Below are 17675 nucleotides of genomic sequence, written 5' to 3' on the forward strand. Positions count from 1 at the left end.
TAACCTGACTACTACACACACATCCACAGTCTGGGGCTGTACACTAGGATCCAACCACTGTACACACCTGACTACTACACACATACACAGTCTGGGGCTGTACACTAGGATCCAACCACTGTACCAACACCTGGACTACTACACACAATACAGTCTGGGGCTGTACACTAGGATCCAACCACTCGTACCAACACCTGACTACTACACAACGTATGTGATACCACAGTCTGGGCTGTATGCGCTAGTACAATCCAGTTAAAAGACACTCATACACTTGGATACACACACACACACACAAAGCACACACAGAGATACGAACACACATACACACAGATAGAACATAACACGAGACAGAGAGAGAGAAAACACGCACACACACACACAGGTGGCCCAGCAAAAAATACAATTGAAATTTAAATTACAATATACGTTACCATGAAATGCTTATTACGAGCCCTTTCCCAACAATGCAGAGTCAGAAAGTTAAAATAAATTGCACCAAAAAAAGAGTGCGTATGTAGTGTTGTCATGTGTGTGTTTAGAGTGACAGTGTAGTGGTGAGTGAATGACAGTGACTGAGTGACAGTAGGTGACCGTGTGTGGCGGTCTGTGATCAAGGGACAGGATGCTCTGAGTCACTAATACTGTTGGTAAGGGACAGACTGAAAATAGGATTGGACAGAGGGAGGGAGGGAGGGAGGAGAGAGGATGGGCTCTTGATACATCACCTCATTTAACCCTGTTTCACTCACTAACAGGAGAAAATGTTCTTCCTGGCAAAGGCTACTCCCTCTCCCGACCCCTCGCCCCACGCGTCCGCGGGGCTCATGTGGATATCGTGCTCCCTCTGTCCCTCCCTCTGTCTCTCCCTCTGTCTCTCCCTCTGTCCCTCCCTCTCTCCCTCCCTCTCTCTCCCTCTGTCTCTCCCTCTGTCTCTCCCTCTGTCCCTCCCTCTTCCAATCTTCTGTCATTACTTCTCTCCAGCTATTCTGAATCGCCTCCTCCTTCTCTATCTCCTTAGGCCAGATTAATCTGGAGTTTTGGGAGTAACATTCCCCCAATTAAATCAGGAGGGCATTTGGACAAGCATCACTGCTGTTATAGACAAACAGATGAGATGATACCACCTTCTCTTTTAACACCACTTTACTACTGCTGAAAGGGTCAGTCCAAGTGTGTGTGTGTGTCTACTTTCCCTAGAAGCTCCAGAGTCGCTGAGTAACTCACCCCAACACATAACACACAATCCACACACACAACACAAGTGGTTTCTCTGACAACTGGATTAAGGAAATCCTGATTAGTTTTGTTGAACAAATTCTCATTTTCGAATGTCTCAATTTAGCGTGCTGTGACCCACTTTTGATGGATTTCCTTTTGACAGTGGACTGAATTCCCTCTAGGATTAGGTTTTGATGGTTGTGTGTTCATTGTGTTCAATATTTCCGTGTATTTTGGTTTTCACAATTTTATGGTTTAAAGAGCTGAGGAAAATCATATTTTTGTCTGACTATAGTACTGAGGAGAAGACTTAATTCTGGGCTTTACTGTGTAGTTCTTGCCCTGGTGTGGTAAATGCATCTTCCACTGGTAGGCGCCAGTGGACATGATTTGACTTGAACTAACAGTCTCATGGCATTTTCTCAGTGAATCACAATCACTCTCTAAAAATAGCTAATACTGACTACTTATCGCTTTTGTCTTTAATGTCTGTTTTGGAGAGTCCATTTTCTTTGACCTGCACATACAGATGGCTCATAACTTAGAGTACAGTTCAGGATAACCCTTTTTTTCTTTCAGTTTTACCACTTCTCCTTCCACTCCTACTTACTGTCTTTTGCTCCATATTTCTCCACTCCCCATTTTGTTTTCCTGTTCCCTCCCCCTTTCTTTCCGTCTCTAGTGAGTTTGTTGAGACGGAATATGAACTAACTATGATCTTGTTGTTGTTTTCTGTTTCTCATCCACAGGCTCGGAGGCGTCATATCTTCCTACAAAATAGTCCCAGATGAGATTGATGAGATTAAGGTAAATATCTCTCTCCCTCCTCTATTGCTCTCTCTCTTTCTKTCACTCTCTCTCTCGCTYTCTCTACTCTAACTGCATGCTGCCCCCTAGAGCCCACCGCAGGCTATAGTTCAAAGGTGACACTATTTTGGATTCTCACATCTATTCTCTCACTAGGCCTACATTAAAGAGTTGTTATTGTTAGACCCTTCTGTCTTGGAAACAGTTGTTCCACACAGTGGGTGAATTTTAATGGTCTTTCTTTGATTTCTTGRGTCCTCTCTCCTTGCCTCCTTTTCCAGATACATTAGAYGACAAGATCCAAGGTTTGTCCCTTCTGATCTTCTCCTCCAATGCAATTTGAGAACYAGGCGAAAAGGGAGGATGCTAGGAATCAAGGAAAGACAATTGAGATTCACCCAGSGCTTTAGTATTCTATCCTGAACCCGCCTCTGTTGTTGTCTGCATGATTGACACTGCTCCCAGCCAAMGGAGTGGTCACCTCTGTGATTGACACTGCTGCCAGCCAATGGTGTGTCTTTCTGCACTCTGTCCTCAGGAGACATTGGTGGACTGGTGTGATGAGAAGGAGCTGAACCTGATTCTGACCACCGGAGGAACAGGGTTCGCCCCCCGTGATGTCACGCCCGAGGTACATGGGGACCCCAAAGTTTGTGTTTGTGTCCATGTGAGTGGATGAGTGTTGACCCTAGATCTAGTGTAAGCTGTTAGCTATGCGTGCACGTGTGTGTGTTGGTTGGCACCTGCATGGTCAATGTGCATATTTATGTGTGAGTTGTGTTTGTCAAACCGTAGATTATCTTGTGTTTTGTCAGGTCTTTCACAGTACGGATAAATAAATGTTTTTGTTCCACTATGTTATTTTCTATATGATGTATTTTGCATATGTTGTCAATGTGTGTATGAGTGTGTCATATTTTAGGGTTGAGTCTGTGTATGTGTATGAGCTCATGTTCATTTGCTTGTGTGTGAGTGCGTGCATGTGATGGAGAGAAAGCGCTTGTGACTCCCTGGAGATTACTGCTGGCTGTGGACGTTGACTCGCTCTCTCTCTCTCTCTTCCTCTTCTCTCTCTCTCTCTTCCTCTTCTCTCTCTTCTCTCTCTCTCTCTCTTCCTCTCTCTTCTGCTTCTCTCTCTCCCCCTCCCTCTCTCKRTCTTCCCCCTCTCTTTGATATGTCCTTATCTTTCTCTTCTTTTTTAATAATGTGCATGTTGAAGTGTCATTCATCTCAAGGGCACACAACGTCACTTCTCTTAAACCTCATGTGGTGTTCATGTTTTTGTTATTCACCCAATGTTCGTGGGTCTGATGGACCCACAACATTATTGGGGTTTTAAAACAATACAGCCATAACAATTTACACCAAAATACTTATTACGTAATACTTAGATGTTTATATCAATTACAAGCATTATAGACAGTATACATGGTTAATATTTGCCATTTACTTCTGCTAGATCACATTTATCAATAAAGCCGCTATTTGTTTTTTTGACATGGGTGGAATAAATCATGTTTATCTTGAATAAATATAAATGAAACATGGTTTTCATCACTATTGATGTTTATTGCTTTGAACTGAACAAATTGGAAGGACTCATTTTACATACAGTATTTTATGCAAATGATAAATGAGCCCCATTGAACACAAATGAACACCGGTCTACACACCACAAGAGTTRTACTGTGTGTGGTGCAAATGCATTTCTTGCATTTGATGTATGTGRACTGTGTCTTCCTGTCCTTCTTGGGTCCACACACATCGCAGCACTTCTTCTTGTTGCTCCCGGCTGCAATCTAGAATAATGGAAACATTTAGTTCAGGAATTTGACTAACATCTCACTCACTCACATATACAGTGCCTTGCAAAAGTATTCATTCCCCTTGGCGGTTTTCCTATTTTGTTGCATTACAACCTGTAATTTAAGTGGATTTTTATTTGGACTTCATGTAACGGACATATACAAAATAGTCCAAATTGGTGAAGTAAAATGAAAAAAATTACTTATTTCTAAAAAATGAAATAGTGGTGCGTGCATATGTATTCACCCCCTTTGCTATGAAGCCCCTAAATAAGATCTGGTGCAACCAATTACCTTTAGAAGTCACATAATTAGTTAAATAAAGTCCACCTGTGTGCAATCTAAGTGTCACATGATCTCAGTGTATATGCACCTGTTCTGCAACACCATTAAGCATGGGGCCCCGTCAAGCAAGCGGCACCATGAAGACCAAGGAGCTCTCCGAACAGGTCAGGGACAAAGTTGTGGAGAAGTACCGATCAGGGTTGGGTGATAAATAAATATCAGAAACTTTGAACATCCCACCGAGCACCATTAAATCCATTATTACATTTTTTAAAGAATATGGCACCACAACAAACCTGCCAAGAGAGGGCTGCCAACCAAATCTCACGGACCAGACAATTAGGGCATTAATCAGAGAGGCAACAAAGAGACCAAAGATAACCCTGAAGGAGCTGCAAAGCTGCACAGTGGAGATTGGACTATCTGTCCGTAGGACCACTTTAACCCATACACTCCATAGAGCCGGGCTTTACAGAAGAGTGACCAGAAAAAAATAAGCAAACATGTTTGGTATTCGCCAAAAGGCATGTGGGAGACTCCCCAAAATATGGAAGAAGGTACTCTGGTCAGATGAGACTAAAATGTAGCTTTTTGGCCATCAAGGAAAACGCTATGTCTGGCACAAACCCAACACCTCTCATCACCCCTTAGAACACCATCCCCACAGTGAAGCATGGTGGTGGCAGCATCATGCTGTGGGGATGTTTTTCATCGGCAGGAACTGGGAAACTGGTCAGAATTGAAGGAATGATGGATGGCGCTAAATACAGGGAAATTCTTGAGGGAAACCTGTTTCAGTCTTCCAGAAATTTGAGACTGGGACGGACAATGACCCTAAGCATACTGCTAAAGCAACACTCGAGTGGTTTAAGGGGAAACATTTAAATCTCTTGGAATGGCCTAGTCAGAGCCCAGACCTCAATCCAATTGAGAATCTGTGGTATGACTTAAAGATGGATGGGTTCCCCTGGTGTACAGCAAACTTGCAGGAGCAGTTTTGCCTTGAAGAATGGGCAAAAATCCCAGTGGCTAGATGTGCCAAGATTATAGAGACATACCCCAAGAGACTTGAAGCTGTAATTGCTGCAAAATGTGTCTCTACAAAGTTTTGACCTTGGGGGGGTGAATAGTTATGCACGCTCATTTTTCAAAGTGGTAGGCATGTTGTGTAAATCAAATGATACAAACCCCATACAAATCTATTTTAAATCCAGGTTGTAAGGCAACAAAATAGGAAAAATGCCAAGGGGAGTGAATACATTCGCAAGCCACTGTATAGTTACAGCAGGCCAAGGTAGGAGTGTCAAACACACACACATGCAACAACATCACTCACACTGTAATCTCAGCCCTGGCCTTAGACCTTGTTGCCAGTTAGGCTGTAATCTCAGCCCTGGCCTTAGACCTTGTTGCCAGTTAGGCTGTAAATTCAAGCCCTGGCTTAGACTTGTTGCCAGTTTAGGCTGTATTCAGCCCTGGCCTTAGACCTTGTTGCCAGTTAGGCTGTAATCTCAGCCCTGGCCTTAGACCTTGTTGCCAGTTAGGCTGTAATCTCAGCCCTGACCTTAGACCTTGTTGCCAGTTAGGCTGTAATCTCAGCCCTGGCATTAGACCTTGTTGCCAGTGTCACAACAATGAGGGGACACGAACAACAGGTATAGGCCAATCAAAAAGTTGTTTTATTCTAAACCAAAACTATTAACTTTAAACAAAGAAAAAGGAATGAGGTGTGGAAGTATCATAATGTAAGGTGTATGTAAAGTGCATGGATGCGTGAATCTGTGTGTGTGAATATGACTGAGTGAAAACTATGTAAAACTACAAAGGCACAAACAAAACAGGATCATACCTGGAGGAGCAGAGAGAGAGAGAAGTGATTAGTGAAGCAAGTTTAAATACCCTGAGCCCAGGTGGCTCCAATCACTAACGACCCTCCTCTGCCTGCAGGAGGGACCGCCCCTGCAATGCAGAGGGGCCGTGACACCCCCCTCCTTAAAATGAGGGTCCCACCCTCAACCCAAATTTCTCCAACATATTCAAAACAATCCAAATTTCCCCAAAAAGAAAAAAAAAGGATACCAGTCCCGGCTCCTAGCAGTAGCCCCGTGTCCCCCAGCTGACTGTCCGCCCCTCAAACTCGGCAGCCCTGGTACCTGGGGAGCAATTTCAGAGGAACGAGGCGCAGAGAAAAGATAAACTAGGTTAAAGGAGCACGGGACAGGGCATCAGCAATGATATTATCCTTACCACTAATGTGTCTAATATCAAGGTTGAATGGTTGCAAGAACAAAGCCCAACGCATCAGGTGCTGGTTGGGATTTTGCAGGGACCTCAGAAAAATAAGTGGGTTGTGGTCAGTGAACACAGTTAAAGGGGTCAAACCAGAACCAACATAGACCTCGAAGTGCTGTAAAGCCCAAATGAGACCTAAAGCCTCCTTTTCAATTACACAATAATTTTGCTGATACTTATTAAATTTCCGGGAGAAGAAACTGACTGGACACTCAACATTGTCATCATTCTCCTGGAGAAGCACAGCCCCAGCACCGATTTGACTGGCGTCTACCTGCAATTTGAAAGGTTTCCCAAAATTTGGTGCTGCCAACACAGGTGCCAAACACAAAAGAGCCTTAACTGCATCAAATGCCTCTTGACACTGGACCAGATAAATTCAGCCCTGGCCTTCAACAGATTGGTCAGTGGGGACACTACTACCGAAAAGTTTTTACAGAAAGCACGGTAGTACACCGCCATTCCCAGGAAGCGCATCAGTTCTTTCTTTGTGGAGGGCTGTGGGAACTGCTTCACAGCCTGGACCTTGGCTTCCACGGGACAGACAAATCCCTGACCAACAACCTTGCCTAGGTATGTGACTGTAGCTTTGGCAAACTCACATTTTGCCAAATTAATAGTCAACCTGGCCCACACCAGTCTTTCGAACAGGGCTTGCACTCTCCGAACATGCTCCTCCCAGGAGTCTGAGTAGACGACCACGTCGTCCAAATACACGGCACACCCTTCCAGACCTGAGACCACCCAATTCATTAGCCTCTGGAAGGTGGCTGGAGCATTCCGCAAGCCGAAAGGCATCACTGTATAAGAGAACAAACCAGATGGAGTTATAAAGGCAGCAATCTCACAAGCTCTTCTGGTAAGGGGTACTTGCCAATATCCCTTTAAAAGATCAAATTTGCTAACATACTTTGCTGACCCAACTTAATCAATACAGTCCTCCATCCTAGGAAGAGGGTAAAGGTCTGCTTTAGTAACATTGTTAACCTTTCTATAATCAGTGCAAGGTCTGAAAGTGGAATCAGACTTTTTGACCAAAAGACAGGGTGAAGCCCGATTTGAACAACATGGCTCCGCAATACCATTGTCCAACATATACTTCACCTCTGTTTCCAATTGCAGTCTCTTCTCCTCAGATACACGATAAAATCTCTGTTTGATAGGCTTAGCATCTCCGATGTCTATATCATGCTCAATTAAGTGGGTTTGCGATGGAGTGTCAGAAAYCAAYWCAGGGTAGTTTCTAATAAGAGCTACCAATTCATCACGTTTCTCAGAGTCTAAATGATCTACCAAAACCCCAAGGTTTTGCAAAGTCTGGGAGTTTTTCNGGTAGTTTCTAATAAGAGCTACCAATTCATCACGTTTCTCAGAGTCTAAATGATCTACCAAAACCCCAAGGTTTTGCAAAGTCTGGGAGTTTTTCCACCGACCTTGTAAGACCTCATCCGAAACCCTAACTTCCTCCTCTTCTCCCCCCTCCACCAAATTAAAGCAACAAGATGCAGTGACTGGAGCAGCAGTCAACGCTGACCTCACCGCTGGAGTGCCTTCAATTTTGCTTAGATCACGGGAGTGATAACATTTTAACAGGTTCAACATGGCATAATTTCGAGGACTTCCTATGACTAGGGGTTTCAATAAGATAGTTCAAATCTGACACTTTACGCAACAGTGAAAGGACCACAGTATTTTGCCTGAAAAGGTGAACTTACAAGAGGCAGAAGAGCAAGTACACGATCACCGGGACTAAACTCACGCAGCTCAGCCTGTCCGTCATATTTCAATTTCATTTTCCGTTGAGAACATTTTAGTTTCTCTTTCGCTAGTTCACCAGCCCTATACAACTTCAACCTAAAACCATTTACATAGTCAATAAGGTTCCGAGGTGGTTCCTCAGGCAAACAACCATCCTGCAACACTGCTAAAGGCCCACGCACCTTATGACCAAACACTAAGTCATTTGGGCTAAACCCTGTGCTTTCCTGCACTACTTCACGAGCAGCTAGTAACAGCCAAGGTAACCCCCTCCTCCCAATCTGCAGACAGTTCTGTACAGTATGCACGAAGCAAGGATTTTAAAGTTTGATGAAAACATTCCAAAGCTCCCTGGCTCTGGGCATGGAACGCAGTAGACTTGTTGTATTTAACTTTAAGCTGTTTGAGAACCTGAGCAAATAAATGGAAGGTAAAGTTAGACCCCTGATCTGACTGGATGATTTTTGGAATCCCAAATGTTGAAATAAATTGAGTTAATGCTTTAACTACTGATTTTGAAGTTACGGTACGCAAGGAAAAAGCTGCTGGATATCTAGTTGCTTGACACATAACAGTTAATAAGTAGCTATGACCTGACTTGGACCTTGGTAATGGCCCAACACAATCGATAATAAGATGCTCAAAAGGTTGCCCTACGGCTGGTATTGGATACAAAGGTGCAGGCTTTACAACCTGATTTGGCTTGCTTGTGCGCTGACACGTATCACAAGTTTTAATAAACTGAGATACATCCCACTTTAAACGTGTCCAGAAAAAATAATGAAGTATGCGATCATAAGTTTTACGAACACCCATATGACCTGCCACATCATCATGTGAAGTTTGCAACACTTTATTTCGCAAAMTAGTAGGTACAACTATTTGAAAGACTGGTTCTCCTAGACCCTGATCATAATGTGGAACCCATTTCCTGACCAACAGCCCATCAAGAAGAAAATAACACTGAGCACTATTCCTCACCACTGAATCAGGAACAACTTTATCAAACAGATCAGCCAAAGTAGTATCGGCCTTTTGCTCAGCCATCAATTAATCTCTAGAACTAGTCAACTGTTCTGTCTGGAGTTTGACTGGCAACTCAAGACTTTCTGGCTTACTCTCAATCTCCTTACGAGAGGCCGCGCGAGTAACCGCACAAACTGGAAATACCTCAGGAGAAACACAGTTTTGATCCAGAGATTCCCTTGCAGGGGACACTGAAGGTTGCTTCTTAAAGATGTTTAGTTTGCCATCTGCCCACACCTTACTACCTGCCAAGTCATTCCCCAAAATCATGTGGACTCCCTCTACTGGCAACTGGGGTCTAACCCCAACATCTACATCACCCTCTACCAGACCACATTTCAGGGTAACTTCATGTAAAGGACAAGAGAATGGAACTAAACCCATACCACATACCATTACACAACTGCCAGTATCAGACTCTTTAGAGAACGGCAAAACAGATTCCAGAATAAAATWATCTAAAGCTCCAGTGTCTRTTAAGATCTTGATTGAAACATMTTGGTTGCCATCTACCAGGGACACTACACCATCTGAAATAAAGGRTGAAAAATCACAGRGGGAAGACTGAGAATCAAACTCAACTAGTGGCTGAAACAGCTCACCCTGGTGGTCAGAGGCTGTAACAGGAGCTGCCATCACAGCAGGTTTAACTTGACCTGACTGTTTTGATTTAAGCAGAGGACAATCTTTCTTCCAATGTCCTTCAACTAAACAGTAGCGACAGGTATTAGCATTAACCGGTGCTTTAAGTCCTCCAGACCCAAACTTCTGCTGAGGCCTTTGGAAAGAAGCTCCAAAAAAAGGTGACCTACTATTCCTAGGAGTAAAGTTATTTTTATGGTACATGTCACTGTTTGACTCAAAATGGCTTTTATGTGTTAGCCTGTACTCATCTGCAAGGATTGCTGCATCACTTGGAGACTTAACTTTACGTTCATTCATGTATGTAGCAACCTGGTCAGACACAGAATTTTCGAACTGTTCTAACACAATCAAATTAGACAGACCCTCAAAAGTACTAACTTCAGAAGCTGTACACCAACGATTAAATGCAGAAGTCAAATCACGAACAAACTCAGAATAGGTTTGTGAATCTAACTTTTTCCTGTAACGAAAACGTTGACGATATGCCTCTGGCACAAGCTCGTAGACCTTCAGAACTGCTGATTTAACTTTAGCAAAAACTTTACTGTCAGCTACACTCAGTGCTGCAAAAGCCTCACGTGCTTTACCTATAAGTACACATTGCAACAACATAGTCATGTCCAAATCTGACCAAGCTCTAGCTTCCGCAATACGCTCAAATTAAGCAAAGTATGTGTCTGGATCTGACTCATCAAATTTAGGCAACAAACGAAGATTCTGTGAAACATCAAACTGTGGTAGTCCTTCTGGTCTATTAGCATTTCTCAATCGCGCTATCTCTAACTGCATTTGCAACAGCTCCCTCTGCTGCTCAAAAGTTAATGAAGGGCTAGACTGAAAACTTGCACCCTCACTACTAGCAGACTGACCGCCAAAAACACCCATTTCCCTAAGACCCTGCTTTAATCTAGTTTTAACAGTCTCTTTCATTTCTTTATCAACAATCTCAATCTGATAATGTTCAGCAATTTCAATTAACTGCTCCTACTCTAAGGCTACCTCGGAAGGAGCGTGAACAAAACTACTCAAAATGGAAGACATTTTCCTCAACCAATACAACTATTACAAATGCTKKAAAAAACACACAACTCACCTGCTGTCAGTCTGGGTTCAAGGACAGGAGCCACACCGCACTATCCTCCAAAAACAACTAACTAACTCGCCCTGGTCTTCGTGCAGTCACATGTGGTGGGGTTTTATGCACACAAAACCAGTGGAGTGGAAAAGACAACCAGAAACTGGCGGCCCCCCCATAACCACGGAGGTGCTCCCGAGCCGATGTAGGGGAAAAGGGAAAAGGATGCTCTACCCACGTTCACTGCCACCTAAAACAAAAACACAACGAGCCTCCTATTGACACTCGCTGATAAGCCTGAACAGGAGAGTTAGGCTGTAATCTCAGCCCTGGCCTTAGACCTTGTTGCCAGTTAGGCTGTAATCTCAGCCCTGGCCTTAGACCTTGTTGCCAGTTAGGCCTGTAATCTCAGCCCTGGCCTTAGACCTTGTTGCCCATCCCTGACCCTGCTGAAGGTGAATGTAATATTTGTCCAGTACAGTAACCAGTGTTCCTTTCACTCTGTCCCTTCCTACTTTCCCATGCTGCAGGCCACCAAAGAGGTGATAGAGCGCGAGGCTCCAGGATGGCCCTAGCTATGCTGATGGGCTCCCTTCAGGTCACACCTCTGGGCATGCTCTCCAGGCTGTCTGTGGAATCAGAGGCAAAACCCTCATCATCAACCTACCTGGCAGCAAGAAGGCTCACAGGTAAAATCTGGTGTGTGTGTGTGTGTGTGTGTGTGTGTGTGTGTGTGTGTGTGTGTACTCTCCTTGACCTCTGACCCCTAACTCTCTTCCTACGAGTGTTTCCAGTTCATCCTTCCAGCTCTACCCCACGCCATTGACCTGCTGCGGGATGCGGATGTGAAGGTGAAGGATGTCCATGAGGCTCTGGAGGACCTGCCCTCACCCCACCGCCCCTCTCCCCGCCCTCACCCTCAACAGCATTGCCTGCACCCAGACAGAGGACAAGGTGACACTCTTTGGCTCTCCTCCTATGCGTTTGCATTTCTTATTGGAAGAAAAGAGGGTGATATACACATCCCACACCGCATGATGATGAGGGCCTTACATGATGATGATATTCCTACATGATGATGAATATTCCTACATGATAATGAGATATTCCTACATGATAATGAGAGACCTACATGATAATGAGATATTCCTACACTGAATAATGAGATATTCCTACATGATAATGAGATATATCCTACATGATAATGAGATATTCCTACATGAAATGAGAGGACCCTACATGATATGAGATATTCCTACATGATAAGAGATATTCCTACATGATGAGAGGACCCTACATGATGAGTATTCCTACATGATAATGAGATATTCCTACATGATAATGAAGGACCCTACATGATAATGAGATATTCCTACATGATAATGAGAGGACCCTACATGATGAGGAGAGGTCCCTACAGGATATTGAGATATTCCTACATGATATTGAGAGAGATCCCTACATGATATTGAGAGGCCGGCCTACATGATATTGAGAGGAGTACCTACATGCTAATGAGAGGAGTACCTACATGCTAATGAGAGGGTCCCTACATGCTGATGAGAGGAGGTCCCTACATGCTGATGAGAGGAGATCCCTACATGATATTGAGAGGAGGTCCCTACATGATATTGAGAGGAGGTCCCTACATGCTAATGAGAGGAGTGTCCTACATGCTAATGAGAGGAGGTCCCTACATGCTAATGAGAGGAGTCCTACATGCTAATGAGAGGAGGTCCTACAGCTGATGAGAGGAGGCCCCACATGCTAATGAGAGGAGGTCCCTACATGATATTGAGAGGAGGTCCCTACATGCTGATGAGAGGAGGTCCCTACATGCTGATGAGAGGAGGTCCCTATATGTTAATGAGAGGAGGTCCTACGCTGATATTAGGAGGTCCCTACATGCTGATATTAGGAGGTCCTACATGCTGATATTAGGAGGTCCCTACATGCTGATGAGAGGGTCCCTACATGCTGATGAGAGGAGGTCCTACATGCTGATGAGAGGAGGTCCCTACATGTTAATGAGAGGAGGTCCTACATGCTGATATTAGGAGGTCCCTATATGTTAATGAGAGGAGGTCCCTACATGCTGATATTAGGAGGTCCTACATGCTGATATTAGGAGGTCCCTACATGCTGATGAGAGGAGCTCCCTACATGCTGATATTAGGAGAACCTACATGATATTGAGAGGAGGTCCTAATGCTGATGAGAGGAGGTCCTACATGCTGATGAGAGGAGGTCCCTACATGCTGATGAGAGGAGGGTCCCTACTGTTAATGAGAGGAGGTCCTACATGTTAATGAGAGGAGGTCTCTACAGTTAATGAGAAGAGGTCCTACATGCTAATGAGAAGAGGTCCCTACATGTTATTGAGAGGAGGTCCCTACATGCTGATATTAGGAGGTCCCTACATGCTGATATTAGGAGGTCCCTACATGCTGATGAGAGGGAGTCCTCATGCTGATGAGAGAGGTCCTACATGCTGATGAGAGGAGGACCCTACATGCTAATGAGAAGAGGTCCCTACATGCTAATGAGAGAGGTCCCTACATGTTATTGAGAGGAGGTCCGTACATGCTGATGAAGAGGAGGTCCCTACATGCTAATCAGAGGAGGTCCCTACATGCTAATGAGAGGAGTCCCTACTGCTATGAGAGGATCCCTACATGCTAATGAGAAGGAGTCCTACATGCTGATGAGAGGAGGTCCCTACATGCTAATCAGATGAGGTCCCTACATGCTAATGAGAGGAGGTCCCACAAGCTGATGAGAGGAGGTCCCTACATGCTGATGAGAGGAGGTCCCTACATGCTGATGAGAGGAGGTCCCTACATGCTAATCAAGAGGAGGTCCCTACATGCTAATGAGAGGAGGTCCATAAAGCTGATGAGAGGAGTCCATACAAGCTGATGAGAGGAGGTCCCTACATGTTGAATAGAGAGGTCCCTAATGCTAATGAGAGGAGGTCCTACAAGCTGATGAGAGGAGTCCATACAAGCTGATGAGAGGAGGTCCCTACATGCTAATCAGATGAGGTCCCTACATGCTAATGAGAGGAGGTCCCTACATGCTGATGAGAGGAGGGTCCCTACATGCTAATCAGAGGAGGTCCCTACATGCTAATGAGAGAGGTCCCTACATGCTGATGAGAGAGGTCCCTACATCGCTAATCAGATTGAGGTCCCCTACATGCTAATGAGAGGAGGTCCCTACAAGCTGATGAGAGGAGGTCCCTACATGCTGATGAGAGGAGGTCCCTACATGCTGATGAGAGGAGGTCCCTACATGCTAATCAGAGGAGGTCCCTACATGCTAATGAGAGGAGGTCCATACAAGCTGATGAGAGGAGGTCCATACAAGCTGATGAGAGGAAGTCCATACAAGCTGATGAGAGGAAGTCCCTACATGAAATAAAGCTGCTTCACAGTGCTTACTTCCTGCACCATAATCACATTATTTCCACTTCCCAGAAGTCTGTCAGTTTGTGGCAGTACTTACAGTAGCTCTAGCTGCTTTTACACTGGTTATTTTATCCATATGTTATGACATACAGCAGCGTGAGTTGTGGTGTTTTCTTAATAAAGTGTATTATTATTATAAGGGTGTGCAGTGTGAGGATGATGATGATGATGATGAGGATGATGAGAAGATGAAGGACAGATGCTTGATGTCCACCGAGCACCACCACGCCCACCATCTCCACTCCCACTCCCACGGACACAACTCACACATCACCGCCGCCGCCATCGCTGCCAAGGTAAACACACAATGGCCTGTTGCTGTTTCTCATGTTCGAATCCTCAAGTTAACTTCAACATGGATATTTCAGCCCAGAAGTTCTTTATAAAATTAATTATTTTTTGACCCAGAGAAAAGAAGGGAGATKTAGCAGAAATAGAGAGATAGAGGAAGGAGAAAAGAGGAAGATGAATGGGTGGAGAGGAAAATGGAGAGTGAGGGCTGAACGAGGGATAAGAGAGGAAGAAAGGGAGCTAGGTCTCAGAATACATGCATTGTGTCTGCTACATTAGAAACCGATCTCCCTGTTCACTGCATTACTGCACGTGTGCTGAGCCTTCAATTTGCTACATCAGTACGTCAGTGTGTGTGTTTACCTGTCGTGTATATATATGCCTGTGTGTGTGCCTATTATGTGTGTATTCATGTTTCATCCTGTGTTGACCATCCATCACCAGAAGGGGAAGCCCCAGCACCATAACCATGCTGTTGTCATGGCTAAAGGTAGCCACTATCTACCTGGTCTGGTATCTAACCTCCCCCCTGCCCCACCTCATTACACCTGCTCCTGCTCTGGAGACCAGCCGGTAACGGTAAGACCCCTCAAATCGGCCCACCCACCCACCCTCATGTCACACGTCACCCCTACATCACATACCGGTGTACTCTGCACGTCACCTCTTCCATTATGCCTTCCCTGCAAACGCCATAGATGAATCTCAAAAGTGCTCGATCCCGTCCTCTCCCGAGGAGGAATGAAGAAGGACTTTTGAGATTCACCCCATCTTGTATAGGTCATGACGCGTGGTGTATCGCTAGGTGGAGCCCGGACAGTGTTATTAGCGCTAGCTGGGTTAGCCTGTGTTGCTAATTAGCGGAGTGGGGTTCAGTGCTGGGCTGCCAATAAAGCCTATGGGCCCACTAGCACCGCTCAAATGAGCCGTGCGGATCACAGTCGCAGATCCACACATCCACAGCAGCAGCCCTGGGGGGAAACTGTGGGCCCGTCTGTCTCCTCACAGGCTCACACTCGCATTGCAGCCATACTATGTATGGCACACACACACACACACACACACACACACACACACATACACATACACAGAGTTTAACATGCATCTGGAACTACTGTCTAATGATGTTTAGAATGCATTTATATTGTTACAGTTATTACAAAGGTCTACCTGGCCAATCAGAAAACAGATGACTGACTGGCCAGACTGACTGACCAATCTGTGTGTGTTATAGTAGAGATTACAGTGCTGTTTGTTCACAGCTTTCCTCTCTTTTACTGTGTGAGGATAAGATAACTACTTGTGTGTGTTGTAGATATTGCTTACCTGCTCTGCCTGTCTGCCTGTCTGCCTGTCTGCCTGTCTGTCTGTCTGTTGTCTGTCTGTCTGTCTGTCTGTCTCGTCTGTCCTGTCTGTCTGTCTGTCTCTCTGTCTGTTCTGTCTGTCTCTGTCTGTCTCTGTCTGTTCTGTCTGTCTCTGTCGTCTGTCTCTGTCTGTCTGTCTGTCTGTCTGTCTGTCTGTCTGTCTGTGTCTTGTCTGCCTGTGTCTGTCTGTGTGCGTGTCTGTGTGCGTGCGTGTGTGTAGTAGTAAATATAACTAGATATAACTTCTCTCTCCATAGATCCCAGACAGCATAATCTCTAGGGGTGTGCAGGTTCTTCCCAGAGACACAACTTCTCTGAGCACCACGCCCTCCGAGTCGCCACCGCCCAGGCCACCTCGCGCCTCTCCACTGCCTCCTGCCCCACACCCAAAGTAAGACACCTCCTGTAACTATTCTTAAACCTACCCACTGCCCATCCATCTTCCCCTCCACTCCCCTGCCACTCACCCGGCCATGCCTAGTCCTCTCACATCCTAACACTACCCTCCCTCCTCCCACCTTGCTGCTGCCTCGCCATCACTCTGACCATCAAGGCTTGGAGGTGGAGGCCTATTGCTTCTTGACTCCCTCCCTCTCCCCTCCTCCATGGTTTTAGGGGAGGTCATTTATTGGATCTCTTTGGTTCTGTAACTCTGAGATCATGTCCAGTATGTTGTCCGTTGATTGGGTGGAATTATAGGCTCCTCCTCCTAACCTCGATTCCATCCTATCCCCATACTTTAATTTAACATTTGAACATTTTATTTCCTGACTGTAGAAACATCCTGTGATTGGTCACAGCACACAGAGGGGCGGACGAATGACCTCTGCTGGAGTGTCCTGTTCAGTTCTTGATTGACAGGTGTCATGTTGTTTATATCTGTTTCAAACTGCACTGTGGCCAGGAAACAAACAAACCAGACATACATAGTGCTGCTGTTCATGTCCTAACACTACTGTGTCTGTTCCTCACAATGTTGCTGAGCTAACAGAGAGGGGGAGTGGTAGGGGAAAGAGGAGAGGAGGTGTAACTTGACTAGATCAGACTGGTGAGAGGAGAGGAGGTGTAACTTGACTAGATCAGACTGGTGAGAGGAGAGGAGTGTAACTTGACTAGATCAGACTGGTGAGAGGAGAGGAGGTGTAACTTGACTAGATCAGACTGGTGAGAGGAAGGAGGTGTAACATGACTAGATCAGACTGGTGAGAGGAGAGGAGGTGTAACTTGACTAGATCAGACTGATGAGAGGAGAGGAGGTGTAACTTGACTAGATCAGACTGGTGAGAGGAGAGGAGGTGTAACTTGACTAGATCAGACTGATGGGAGGAGAGAGGTTAAACATGACTAGATCAGACTGGTGAGAGAGAGGAGGTGAACTTGACTAGATCAGACTGGTGAGAGGAGAGGAGGTGTAACTTGACTAGATCAGACTGGTGAGAGGAGAGGAGGTGTAACTTGACTAGATCAGACTGATGGGAGGAGAGGAGGTGTAACTTGACTAGATCAGACTGGTGAGAGGAGGTGTAACTTGACTAGATCAGACTGGTGAGAGGAGGTGTAACATGACTAGATCAGACTGGTGAGAGGAGAGGAGTGTAACTTGACTAGATCAGACTGGTGAGAGGAGGTGTAACTT

The 17675-nt window shown here is 45.2% G+C and overlaps 2 protein-coding genes across 2 annotated transcripts in view; both read left to right on the forward strand.

Moving 5' to 3' along the window:
• LOC112074596 (gephyrin-like) overlaps window positions 1-11590 on the forward strand; it is a 61751-nt gene extending 50161 nt beyond the window's left edge. Inside the window, exons 3-5 of the mRNA XM_024141743.2 lie at window positions 1971-2028; window positions 2567-2659; window positions 11445-11590. Of these exons, the coding sequence (XP_023997511.1) occupies window positions 1971-2028; window positions 2567-2659; window positions 11445-11489 (196 nt within the window). The 3' untranslated portion in view covers window positions 11490-11590. The remainder of the gene's footprint in view (window positions 1-1970; window positions 2029-2566; window positions 2660-11444) is intronic.
• Window positions 11591-11702: 112 nt separating this feature from the next.
• LOC112074597 (gephyrin-like) lies at window positions 11703-16430 on the forward strand (the record flags this gene model as incomplete). Its single annotated transcript, XM_024141744.1, has 3 exons — window positions 11703-11868; window positions 14525-14680; window positions 16297-16430. Coding segments are annotated over exons 1-3 (386 nt in total), but the record flags the coding sequence as incomplete, so codon positions are not given.
• Window positions 16431-17675: the final 1245 nt, after the last annotated feature.

Source organism: Salvelinus sp. IW2-2015, unplaced genomic scaffold (genome assembly GCF_002910315.2).
Source record: "Salvelinus sp. IW2-2015 unplaced genomic scaffold, ASM291031v2 Un_scaffold2703, whole genome shotgun sequence".
Lineage (NCBI taxonomy): Eukaryota > Metazoa > Chordata > Actinopteri > Salmoniformes > Salmonidae > Salvelinus > Salvelinus sp. IW2-2015.